This window comes from Leptonotus elevatus, chromosome 3, assembly GCF_054856555.1.
Source record: "Leptonotus elevatus isolate MCC_2025b chromosome 3, RoL_Lele_1.0, whole genome shotgun sequence".
Lineage (NCBI taxonomy): Eukaryota > Metazoa > Chordata > Actinopteri > Syngnathiformes > Syngnathidae > Leptonotus > Leptonotus elevatus.
In genome coordinates, this window is record NC_141241.1 from 30,029,541 (window position 1) to 30,043,596 (window position 14,056).

The following is a 14,056-nucleotide window of genomic DNA, read 5'->3' on the forward strand; positions in this document are numbered from 1 at the left end:
AAATAAATTAAAAAAGAGCACCAAAAATGATCACCAAACAATCACCTCTGGTGCTAATTTGAGGACCATGCGAAAATATTTTGTGCACCAGACACAGTATATTTGAACCTTTAACGGGAAGAAATACAATTCCTTATTTGTCTCCCGTATAATGTAAATGTACAATTTGAAAAAATAAAGTAATTGAAGATTTTTTTTTTTGAAAGGTTGAAAAGTGAAAATGTGTTATTTTTGGTGTGAATTTAAAAATACTCATTTTAATTTTTATTTTTTATCAAATAATACAAATATATATTTTAAAATGAATACTCAAGTACTCTATAGCATTTTCAGTCGAGTATTAGACTCCTGAAATACTTAATATCGGGTAATTATAAAATGGAAAAAAAATTAAATGAGTTTCCTTAAAATGAAAGCGACTTCATCTGTTGGCTTTACACGCACCTTTGTTAAGTTTTTGTCTTGCATCCCGTGACATTGTCGCCCCCACCAAAAGGACTTTTGGCGCAGCCATGCCATAAGACTTGGAAATGCCGGTAGACAGAGAAAAAAACACGACACATCAGTTTTTGCGTTCGGCCTGCATGCAACTCACTCATTGAATGAGCGGCAGCCATTTATTGAATGATTACCGGTGTGTAACCCCGCCCACACTCCCAGAAGTAGGTCACGTCAATTAAGAACACCTGGCCACAATTCAACAAGGACAGTGCTACATCGGTCCATTATGCCGGGAGGTGGCCGGCGGTGAGACCAACCAGCCCCCGCTCTCTCTCGCTGAGGTCCCCGCTTGGCCGGCGGTGAGACCAACCAGCCCCTGCTCTCTCTCGCGGAGGTCCCCGCTTGGCCGGCGGTGAGACCAACCAGCCCCTGCTCTCTCTCGCAAAGGTCCCTGATGGTGGCAAGGAGGCGGCTTCTCGCTGCCGAACGGCTTCCGCTAGCTGGTGACGTGGGGCCGCCTTCCTGCAAAATGGCTTCCGATGTTCCCCCAAAGCAATTTTGACAGACATTGGCTGTGCCAACTTAACAAAGGGGAAATATTTACCTCACTATTCCCCTGTTCACCTCGTCATTGGAGACATGAACGTGCGTGCGCCCAGGAGATAAGCCTCTGTGGATTGGTGTGTGAATCGGGACCATTTTGAAAGATACCAGATCCATTTTTCTTCCCCAATATCTGGGCCGATACCCAATCCACATATCGGATCGGAGCATCCCTAGTTTGGACAAAAGATTTAAAATGCTGGACTGTTTTTATTGTAGCCAACAAATATTCCCTTCTCACAGTGTGTGTCTAACTTTTTCTTGTCATATTTGTAGGCAAAATATTCTGTACCAAATGCTCTCATTCTGGACATGTCAGGTTTCTTCTCAGTCAACACAAAATATGGGGTTTGTTGAAGACGTCTATTTAAGCATCGATTTCTGATTATAGCAGCAGCTTGTACTGCATATGTCCACAACTCTTTTAGTAGTTCGCTCTCAATTAACATACATCGTGCCATTCAAACAGAGTCCCCCATGGTTTTTCTGCAGTCCCATTCTGATGGGGTGAGTAAGGAGCTGAGGTTTCATGTTTGATAGCGTTTTGACTGAGCAGTGACTGAAACACAGAAGATGTAAATTCCGTTCCATTATCTGATCTTATGCATTTAATTTTCCCGTAAGAGGCAACATCTGCTATAAATCTTTCTGTAGCTTTGACTGTGTCACTCTTAGTTTTTAGAAAATAAGTGAATATAGCTCCTGAATAATCATCTGTAAATGTCAGAGCAAATCTGAATCCATCTTTTGCTGCTGGTTCTATAGGTCCAGCCAGGTCTGCATGAACAAGTTCTAATATACTTTTAGCTTTTTCATCTGGGTCTGTATTTCTACTCTGTGCAAATTTAGCTTTGATGCACACTTCACATTTCTGACTTTTCCCTTTAATTTTCATGCCTTCTGTTAACCTTTCCAGCTTAAACACGTCATCACAATTACAATGACCCAATATTTCATGCCATGTTTGGACATAACACACATTGCACTCATCTATATCATTTTGAATGGTACTCAAATAATAAAGTCTGTCTTTTGTGTTTATTTCAAAAGTCATACCATTTTTGTGGATGAGTGGGTTCCGTCCCTCCATGAAGATGACTGGCTGAAAAGACGTCCTGGGAGAATGACGGAACGTAGAGCATCTCCTTCAGGTTCACGTCAACATCGCGGCCTTCGCTGTTCCTTAGGCGCACTTTGGCGGTGCCTTTCTTCAGCGCAATCCCGCTGGTCCACACACCGTCAGCCAACTCAAGAACATGGCTCTGGGGGCTTGAAGCTTGGATCAAAGTCCTCGAAATTCTCGATGTCGGGGACGATGTGCTTCGTCGCTCCCGAGTCGACACTGAGGCCTTTCACCGCACGGGATCGTGCACCTTGAATGCAAACGTGTGGTCCTCCTTGTCCACCGCTTGCTTCGCTAAATCCTGCTTCCTCCGCCCACATTGTGCGTCCTTGTGCGTGGCGTTCTTGCAGAGGCTGCACCTTTGCTCTCTGCGCTCTGGCCGACGCGCCCAATTGTCTCTTCCTTTCACCTTCATCACACTGTCCTCTCACCAAATGTCTCCGTGCTTTCATAGCTTCTCAATTTTGGTTCGGCGAAAGTTAACTTTTCATCACTCTGTGTAACGTAAACAGAAAATGGTTTAAATGTGTCAGGCAGGCCCTTTATAACCATTGCGGTCACTCAATGTCTCTCCTGCGTTACGCAACGCTGTGATAGCAGTCTTTGCACAGATAACATAGTCCGCGACACTTTCGTTCACGCCTTTTTGAAAGAATGTCTGCTCTGTGTACAAACTAATTATGTGCGGCTTTTCTTTACCTGCCTTCCTTTACCATCCAACAACTGAATTAGAACTGTGTACGCCTCCTCATTTTTACTGGTGCCTTCTTCAGCATCATCCGAGTCTGCGTCGGGAGCGTCACTCAAAATAGTGGTCTTGAGGTCTAGCACCACGCAAATGTGTCAGGAACTTTGTCTCCCATGGTTCATAATTCTTTTTATCTCTGTCAAAACATAAACGGTTCCATCGGCTTCCAAATTATTTCCCGTACCTACTACTGGGCCCAAAACCTGTTGGCGTAGCCATGCCATAAGACTTGGAAATGCCGGTAGACGGAGGAAAAAACACGACAGCATATTTTGCGTTCGGCCTGCATGCAACTCACTCTTTGAAGCAGCCATTTATTAAATGATCACCGGTGTAACCCCGCTCACACTCCCAGAAGTAGGTCACGTCAATTACACCTGACCACAATTCAACAAGGACAGTGGTGCATCGGTCCATCATGCCGGGAGGGTTTTGTTCGAATGAACATTGGTGGGAAAATGAAAAATACAAACTTTGGATAAAATATGGACTAAATCCACATGTAGCCTGCTGCAAAGTATGCAAAAAGGAAATTCAGCTTTTCGCAAAGGGAAAGTTGGCTCTCTCGAGTCATATAAAGTAAGCCACAGAATTACTAGCCCTACAAGTTACTAACGTTAGCTAGGATTTGTTTGCTAACCTTTTGGTACATGCCAAATCTTAAACTGCGAGACATCTATCAGTGCTAGATTACTTATTAATTATGCACATTTATTATGGGCTATAAAAGGAAAAAAGTACAGTAATTTCAGGACTATAAGACGCTACTTTTTTCACTTGCATTCGACCCTGCGGCTAATACAAAGGTGCGGCTTATTCATCAGAAGATGCAACTGTTTTTTACCCTTTCAGAACCATCGCATTGAGAGGATTTGGGTAGAGGTTCGTATGTTGAAAACAGCCTGAATACATTTTTATTTACCATGAACTGTTTTAATTTAACTAAATGTTAATTGTAATCAAATTGAGCACCAGCAAAATGTACTTGTCATGTATAAATAACTTTTTAGGTAAATAACAGAGTTAACTACAAAATAAAGGCCTGACTGACACATCTGCAAGATCATGAGGTCCTCAATTTCCAGGATGGGGTTGTCAAGTTCTGTGTCTCAGCTCTGGCATGCCAGGTTGCCAGTGTTGGAATCAGCCGGTGTGTTGAATCCTGGAATGCTCACAGAGTGCCAGGTAATTGCATTTATATGCTTGTTGTATTGGTTTATCGATGTTTAAACACAATTTGAAGTTAAAAATATAAACAATTGTCAATAGTACACTAACATGACTATGATGTACTGCTAATATACAACACTTGTCTTTTGTGCCAATTGTTTAAAATATTGCAGGAAGAGGGATTCCCAATGTTTTGGCCACGGGTGGTTGTCCAGTCAAGATTGCTGAGAACCTGCTGCTGCCTTGTGCCGCTACAGCAGCAGATTGGTATGATGCAGAGAAAGATTCTTCCCTGACTAGGGTCTCAGGTTTTGGAATAGACCCTTTTATGACTAATGAGCGCAGACAACAGATTGAAAGACAATTTTCAGAGGCTTTTGGAGACATCACCGCTCTATTTGATTGCATCACCAATGACAACCCTGAGCCCTTTAAGGATGCTTTACAATGCCTCGTCCGTTTATGCAGTAAATGAAAAAACAAAGCGGGGAAATCTGCAACATGCTATTTTAATGAAATATTAATTTGTATATGAGAAATTGTTATCCAAATAAAATTACTTCAAAAACGTGCTTATTTTTCTTAACTTTTTTTGTCAATACAAGACAAGGTTTGTCCATGGAAACAAAACAACACATTTTAAACAACTTCTAGCAACAACAAAAAAAGTGCGTGTGTCAGAATTAGATTTTAATAATGCACTGCCTTTGCACAATCATCACAACTCGAGCAAAACCTATAGGAGACTCTATTAAGAGGCCCAGACTTAACAATAGCAACAGGGCATAACCCAAAATGGTTACAACAGTCAACCTAATGTGTTTTTACACATTACTAAATTGATTTAATGAATGCCAAGGCAGCATCCATTCCCTTTACAGAGTGGATGTTGGTGTCAAAGTCGGAGGTTCTGCACTTAAGGCAGTGGTCTGCATTTAGGAGCCACTGCCTCACACACGCTCCACACCCCATCAGTGAGCCACAGCACTGAATGTAGGCTCATCCATAATATCTGCAAGGTTTAAAAAAAGAAAAGAAAACAAAATCCTGATTTATTAAAACAACATATAAACAGTCCAATGAACATTATATAGTGTAAGTTAGCTGGAAGTTTAATTTTGCATTTGACAAGTACCCATGTTACATGGTAATATCTTACATACCTTTGCAAACCAGGCAGGTGAAAGCTTCCTTTACTGGCTGTACTGGCCTCTGTCATTTTTCTCTTGACCATCTCATACAGCTGAGTGATGCTGTCTGAGATGCCATGGAGGCTCTCAGCAGCATTCTTAAGTTCATGTATTTTTCAGTGATGTCCCGCAGATGACTGTTGTCGGCCCTTCAACTTGTGGGTACAAAAAAAAAGAAGCAAAATTAAAAAAAAGGAATAAATCTACATTTCTGTTTGTGCATATTGAAAGTACACCATGTATTGCACTACCTAAATCAAATAATATATTACCTAATTTTGGCCCGTCACCCATTCTGGAATTCCTGAAAATCACTTTCAGGGAAGGCAAAGACCTTCCTTGAATTCTGCTTACAGTACTGGGTGCCTGAAAAGTCATAAAGAAATATTAAACTTATTTTTTACATTTAAAAGCTCAATAGAATGAGAACCTGTCATGCCTTATATAACAACTTACTTTTTGTGGCCTCTGAATCAAGGATTTCATTACCCTGACTATTACCTATCAGTCAGGGTAATACCCTCCTTACTCTCCAAAGCCTCCCTCAATTTTGCAGTGATGCCCTCAACAGTTGCCTCTGCCTCTGTCAGTTTTCAATGAACAACCTCTGCAACATGAATTGACCTAGAAACAGACAGACCAACACTGGATTTGTCCTAGGGTCCAAGTAGTCCCTTAAATTAAATTATATTAGAAAATCCATAATAAAAGAATTCCAAATAGAAATTAAGTAACAAACACTTATATGTTGCTATTCAATGGTTGCAGACTGTCATATATATTTATACGGCATACGGTTGCACGCTGTCGCTAGCCTAGTTCAGTTGCAAACGTCAATTGCATAATCAAGTTAACAACCTTTACCTTTGTAATGGTCTGAAAAAACCTATTGGTCTTGGGGCTCCTACCAATGGTCTTCCAGAATTTACAGAAGACACTGAAGGCGATGATAATGAGAAGGGGACAGGTGCTCTGTTCCCAGGGGGTCGTTGGAGTCATGCTTGGCCCCTGATCTCCATGCACCTCATAATGCCCACGGTTGGTGAGATTCATTGTAGGAAAATTCCCAGAAGCCACTGGGAAAATGGCAGCGTTTGTGTCATCTGTAACATAAACACTGCAAGCACTGACCTGTATAATTGGATGGAAAGGAACATAAATTGCATTTGAAATGTATTGTACATTTAACTATTTAGTGATTTAGAGTTGTCATAGCACAGTACAACTCCTTTTTCCTAATGTCATTTCTGTTTACCAGAAATAAATCTGAGGAGAAATTAAATTTGAAAAAAAATGAAAGGAATGGTGTTTGATTCATATGTGGGTAAAATAAAGCGTCAAACCGAACATAATAAACAATATGAGCCCTACGCTAGCTAATAAACTAGCTAAAGTTCATTCAGTATTTACTCCCCACAAACATTAGTAAATAAACATGTTAACCCACCTGAAAAATCCTGCAGATCTTTTCCACGGTCATATCATCTTCTTGCAGAGTAAAACGTTTCCCACCACGAAACAAAATGTATGACTCCATCTACTCACCGACAATAATAAATATTGTGTGGAAGTGTGTTTCGAAGTCCCGAAGATTAGGCGCCAACAGAGGTCTCGAAATAGACAATAGGGGGCAGCAAGCCACCGCTGCAGCAGCAGTAGATGTCGCAGCAAAAGATGAACGGCTTCCGGGTCAAGGAGAAATGAGCTCGCGGAAAACGATTTACAGCTGTATTTTATTTCCCGATTTGTGTTAACTTAACACATAATAGAATATCAGATAAGGGCTCGTTTCCCGTTTTTTTTTTTTTTTTTTTTTAAACAAACGTTTCTCGTTATTTGTCTCAAGACAAAAAATGGAAATCGGTTTGTTCCCTGTTTCCCGTTTCCTTGCTTCAGAAGGAAAAACGAATGGCCAAAAAGTACACGGATCATGTGTACCACTTTTTCTCCCAAAATTTAGATGAAAGGCAGTTTAGAAATGGGCCTAAAATTTGTCAGCATGGTTTAATCTAGCAAATTACATCTTCTAAAGGGCTCAAAGGAAATGGCTTTAAATGAATTTAGCACCACCTAGCAAGGGACCTGAACAGAGGGGTTAGAGGTGATGTTGGTAGTGCTGGGCGATATGGAAAAAAATCTATCACGATATAGGCTATGTTATATCACGATAACGATATACGACGATACATTTTCAGTTTTTCTATTAAAAAAATATACAACACACTATGACTGTTTTATTTTGAAGTGACATTAAACAGATCTGTATCAAAAGAGAAATGCATCCAGTAGGGCTGCTATATAAAATTATCAAATGTTCACAAAAGAGGCACAGTAACCACTGGCATATTTTTTACAAATGTATTTATGAATCTAAATAGGGGATAAAAAAAAATTTCAGACAGAAATTGTTTGAAAATAAAAAATTATGAGATCGACTGTAATGTCGTTTTGAAAACATTTATTGTGCAGATTTCAAGTCAATATCAAAACTCAGAGCTGCAGTGTAAAAACTAATATTTAGTCAAAGGTATTCACTTCAATTTTTCCATTTTTTGAATCGCTTATCAAGCAATCTTCCTCCTCCCGGTTGATGTATACGGAACGCCGTAACAATCACATCACTTCCTGTTTAGCTAAGTGTGTAGCATTACTATACTTTACTTTTCCTCCCCAGAGACTCATTAAAAGACCAGTTGTTATGCTATTCAAAGTTTGACATGCTCCGCTTTAACGCGGTACCAGCGAGAAATTTGTAATAAGTGTAATCAATCACCCATGCACTTAAATTAATGTCAGTCACTAGAACGTTAGCCGGTTAGCAAAGTGGTTAGCATAGCAAGGCTTCTACGTCTATTCCTCGTTACTCACGCCTCATAATCTCTTAGCGAGAACTTCAATATTTGTAACTGAAGAAGTGCTTCTTGGATGAGGCTGAGGCTGTCATTACTAACTTATGAGCGAAAGCGCAATGTGTTTATGTGCAGTATTAGCCAGCCAAAGCTAACAAAGCTCGTTGCCATGCTGCGACGTATGTGGTAGAACCAATCTCGCCTCAACTTAGTACCTAGTACTTAGTTTGTAGGTAATATAAGCATCTAGCGAAGCTTTTGGGGGCTTTCTCCCCCCTTCAATTTTCAGAAAAACATAAAAATCTGTGTTTTAATGATGCTAAAACGGCACATTTAGACCCGCAAGCTGCTTCACACAGCTGTCACTATTTCAATGAGCCGAAAGGAGTACCCAGCATGTTTTGAAGTGGGCTTTAAAAAATCAAACACGTTTGTTATTTTATTTAAGTTTTTCAAAGTAGTAGTATTCGTTATTTCCATTTACCCACCTCATATTCTATTAATTTTCATTGATTACAAGCGGTTCAGATAATGGAGGGATGTTAGGTTTTACTTCGCGATAAATATCATCATATCGTCCAGCACTAGGTGAGAGCTCTAGCTTTGCAATCTTATCAATGTAAAACTGAAGGAAGCTATTGCACATTTCAGGGTAAGAGTTTGTGCAGGTAGGATGAGGAGGCTGGATAATACTGAAACGGTATCACATTGTTTTGCCAAGATACAATCCGCGGTGATTATTTTGTCGTGCCGTGACTGGCAACTCGCCACCTACAGTAATTTCTGGACTATAAGGCGCACCTGACTATAAGCCGCGCTAGCCAAATTTGGGGAATACTCGAGTTTGTTAGACATATAAACCGCACTCAACTATAAGCCGCAGGTGTTTTAATGTTACCGCACCGGGTTCCCGCTACTTTATTTTCCATAATGAAGGCGCAAATTGTCTCTCTCTCTCGTTCTGTCTCTCCTACTGTATTTGGGCTCACTTGGTTTGTTTTGCTCTGCCTGATGCTCTTGAGCTTCCTTTGTAGTGCGCCCCATTGTGATCTGATGGATAAGCCGCACCTTTGTATTAGCTGCAGGGTCGATTGCAAGTGAAAAAAGTAGCGGCTTATAGTCCGGAAATGACTGTAGTTGATGTGACTTTGTGATGCTAACCGGCCACTAAGTGTTCTTGACGAGACGGTGTGCATGTTTTTGTTTTATAATTTTTTTCCTTTCGGACACATTATTACAGGTTACATGCATCACATCATATAATTTGCAACATTGACATCCGAAAGAAGGGCTGACGGGTAGAAGCCATGGCTTATTAGTAACCCGTCACCATCGATTCTTACTATACGCATCAGTTCTATACATTGATTATGAAGGTCATTGATTCATATTGTTATCAATCCCAGACTTAAGTCTGCACACTCCTTGCTCAGTTCATCTTGGGTAATGTCCGTGTATAAGATGCAGCTCGCACCAATCATTTGGAATTGGTAAATCAGTTCCCGGACGCCACCAACAGGCCCACCCAACCAGACGAGCGCATGCTCGTTCACCAGTAACGTCTTCGCTGACCTTGGATGATTTTTCACACGTTGTGGCTTCCAGAAGAGTAGATCGGTCACACGTTGTGGCTTCCAGAAGAGTAGATCGACTTGCATTCTGCCCATTGCTCAGCCACCGGCCCACTACTGTTGCCAGCATCCAGATGATGCTTAGATCTTGACACTCCTTAGCGCCCACCAAGGCCACCCACTAGCTGAGGAGGCCCCGCCGACTCCATCCCGGACCCATGTTTACCAACCCATTGTAAATATTTACATTGCAGCCACAATACATCCTTATCACGACAGCCTGTTACATCAAATGTCCAAACACAAATAGAGCCAGACAATGTTTACATTCTTACAGGAACATGAATACATGTTATCAATGCAGGTGTATAAACAAGAGTTAACATTGGCAGTGTCAGCAAGTAATCATATGCTATACTTGCATTATTCAAATCATAACAGCTCCAGTTTTGGGTTAATTAGTAATATGTTACAATAATTTAATTTGGGTAAGACATAATTCACAATTTAATTATGTGAGTTACTGATTGCAGTTATTGTCTCTCAAACTCCGCCAATTCTTCCACTCTTTTCAGGATCCGTATTTTCTTCTGAGAATATGAGTTTTCTTTTGTTTGAATGAAGATCCGACAGTCGTTTGTCCATGTGTTCTCGATAAGTTCATTCTTTCTCAATTGTCGCACCCTTTTGGCAATGTCAGCATTTTGTTTTGTAAGATTTTCATTGATGTCGACATGTCTACCTTTAAGCTTCTAGCAATCTCTCAAAAGAGCAATCTTTTTCTTCCTGTCAACAAACCTAATCAGAACTGTCGGTGGTCATGTCCCCCCAGTTGGACGCGAAAAGCACATCTGAATGTGCGCTGGATCCACAATTAATCCCAAATCTCTGAGTCGAGTTGTTACTTGCTGTTCCACAGTCTCGTTTGTTGAAGCTTGGTCAGAATCAACTGCACTTGTGCCGGCCGCAGCTCACTCCGGAAGGCCGCGACGCTATGCTCCTTTTTCTTACAGTAAAACGTTATGCCACTTTTCCACATATTAAAATAGTTCTCAAATGTGTAAAATACATGTCAGTCTGGCTCAAATTGGTACGGTTTTACCACACTGCATATGCTCGCCATGGCCGAGTCGTTTCCATTCACATTAGCACATGGCTAGCGGAACCGAAATCAGAGCCCCTTCGAAAGTTTTATGGACAGCAAAAATATTAGATCAAAAGTTAATTTTGACAAATGCATGTCACAGACATCTATCTCTTTTACTACACATTTGAGAACTATTTTAGTATGTGGAAAAGTTGAACGAGACCTTTTAAAAATCGCTTCTCAGGTTGACAACAGTTAAGAACCACTGAAAAGAAGCATCTTTAATGTTTTCATCATTTTCATTCTGTTTCCTATTTTTCCTTTTATAGATTATTGTTGATGATGATGACAGCAAAGTGTGGTCCTTGTATGATGCAGGCCCGAAGAGCATCAGGTGTCCCATCATGTTTCTTCCACCTGTCAGTGGAACCGCAGAAATATTCTTCCAACAGATGTTGGCCTTGACAGGCTGGGGCTACAGAGTTATAGCTGTGAGTTTACAGAAATGTGTGCGGAATAGACCTGTTAAAGCACAGTCCTCACCCCATACTTTAGGCACATATATTCCAAGTTCAGTTTTTTCCCTTTAACTCATCAGTGGGTACACAACTAGTACTCTACTTAAGTAGAATGATTCCTGGAATGATGGATGTTTTTTTCTCAGTCATATAAATAATAATTGTAGCATTGTGCCTTTGATTGCCCTGGTTCAGATTGCCTTTGTTCTGTTTGGTTATTTCTGACGATACTAATCGTATTGTTTCTCACAGCTGCAGTATCCAGTGTACTGGGATCTTATGGAGTTCTGTGATGGATTTAGGAAGCTTCTCGATCACCTGCAGTTAGATAAAGTATGCTTTTTTTTTCCTTTTCTTTGTTGCCTGTTAAGTATTTCACCTCAACTCAACAATGTGTGTATTATCATGAACATTTACAGTTACATGTTTGAGAAGGTAGTAATTTTCTCTGTTTGTTAAAATAAGCATATTATGGAAATCTACTTTTTACTGGTTTTATGCAAATAGTTTGCATCTCTAGGGTCCTTGCCCACCTATCATTCCTGAAATTAAACAACCAGGTAAATTGTTATAAATTGTCTTATTCCAAAAATGTTTGTCAGCGAGTCATCATGAAATTAGTATGGATGTCCCGATCCGATCACATGATCGGAAACTGGGCTTGATCACGTGTTTGCTGACTCGACTGGAATCGGCCGTTGCCTCCCGATCAGATAAATAAGATAAATATGAGGTTATTTTCATAACTTTTTATTATATCTGGAGTTATCCAGTGGCACAGAGTGAGACCGCATTGTTCCACACAGCTAAACGTGCGGCATGGCGTCACTTTGCTACAGTGACACTATTGGCTAAATGCCGTTGAGCGGGCTTTGGAAGTAGATGATAATAAGTTATTAGCATCTTTAATGTGGGAAGCGGAGGTGGTGTGACTTGCACTGTGTGCAAACTGAGCATTTTGTGTGGCGGAAATTAGGGGTGCAACGGTTTCAGATTTTTGTGTACGATTATTGTCTGAGAAAAAACGCAGTTTTACTGTTTTTACGGTTATTCTTGTAGACATAAAAAAAAATCACATAAGCATTCTTTGAATGTTTTTATTTTTAACAACAATAAAAACAAGTTCCTGCCTCTTAAAACAAATACAGCAGATTAAACAGGCTCTTGAAATAGGGCCTGGGCACAATGTATAACAAATAGACGGTTTGTAGCCTCTTTTTTTTCATCTGAAAAAAAAGTCATCTTTTTCTTTCATCTTTCAATTTATTTCCATTTCAACCATACTTACAGGTGAAATGTTCGTCCACAGCCTTTAAACTGACGATTTATGCAGTTTACCGCTACACATGTTGGCATTTTGCAGCCATAATGCGTATGCCAAGATACGTTTCTTGGGACTCCCACGATGGCAGCCTCACGGCTTCAAAAGTCTCATCCTATGGCCTTTCTAGCGGGCGGCCGTGGATGGAGGGCTCGCGGGAGCTCCCCGCCCAGCTACGGACCGGAGCCCCGGGATAAGGTGTGCCAGTTGTTCACGCCGCCTCGTTTCGGCCTCCCCTTTCCCCACATCCACTCAACCTGGTCCAGGCCTCGGAACTCTACTCACAGCCGTCGGGTATGCAACTCTCCCCAGGCGGCATTCAAAGCTAAACCCTATGTTGTTGTGTGCCGCTAAATGGGCCGTGTGGAAACAGAAGAGCTATGAACTATGCCGTATAGCTCATTTTGCACAAGTGAGCGTAAATAACTGCTTTTGTTGAACAGCTGCGGTTATTTAATCCTGATGTTTAAAAACCGCAGTTAATCGTAAAACCGGTTAATTGCTGCACCCCTAGCGGAAAGGATATAGATGCGTTGCATGCCTCCCCGCTGCATTTCACTGACGGGCAGCCCCGCTGCAATCAGGCGCTGGCGACTCTGGACATGCTTTGGGTCTTCCCGCGAATCCGGCTGTTGACGTGCTTCGTTTCCTCCCTGCGGATCCAGCTGCATTGCCCGCCGGCACTCTGCATTAGCGTTGGTTCCCCTACGAAGGGACCACGGCGCCTAGCATAGCCTAGCACGAATCTGGGGAGTTGGACGTCCATGGCGGGGTCACCAATCCTGTCCGTACCGGCAGTCTAGTCTGGCTTGCTTGCCCTTCAAACGCAGCCTTTTGTTAGCAATAATTTTTTAGGTCATCCAGAGTTCACCCAGCCTCAAACTGACCCAAAATAACATAATTTGTATGTTGTTTGTGCTTGTTTCAAGCATGTATATATACTGTATGCCAAGGTATCGGATCAAAACTCGGAATCGGCCGATCTCCAAAGAGGTGAAAAAAAAGTGTGATCGGGACATCCCTAAAAATTTGTCAAATTTTGTTCAAGAAAAGTTCCAGAGATAGACCATTGGTTGGGCAAACACTGCTGGCAAGTGCTGACAAAATCATGGTCATGCACACTGAATGTATATATGTATTGCTTTTAACGCACTGAAACAGCTGAATCACGGTACCATAGGCTCTGTGTGAAGTTCCATTAAAAAAAAATGCAGATTGGTGTAATAAAATGTTTTTAAATTGCTACTATTTTTAAGTCTAAATAGTGGATGTGCCCAGGTAGATCTGGATGTCTGGTCATCTTAGGACAGTGGTTCCCAACCATTTTTTGGCTTGTCTACCCCAAAACGTTTGTGTTATATGTACACCTCACTCAAAGTAGAATCTAAGACAACCTATTATTGAATAAAAATCATTCTATTTTGTTTCTTTAATT

General features: G+C 41.1%; 1 protein-coding gene across 2 annotated transcripts in view; it reads left to right on the forward strand.

Moving 5' to 3' along the window:
* Positions 1–14,056, forward strand: part of spg21 (SPG21 abhydrolase domain containing, maspardin) — a 61,013-nt gene that overhangs the window by 26,876 nt on the left and 20,081 nt on the right. For both annotated transcript variants that reach the window (XM_086070739.1, XM_086070740.1), the window contains exons 3-4: positions 11,112–11,273; positions 11,553–11,633. In XM_086070739.1, the coding sequence (XP_085926865.1) occupies positions 11,112–11,273; positions 11,553–11,633 (243 nt within the window). The remainder of the gene's footprint in view (positions 1–11,111; positions 11,274–11,552; positions 11,634–14,056) is intronic.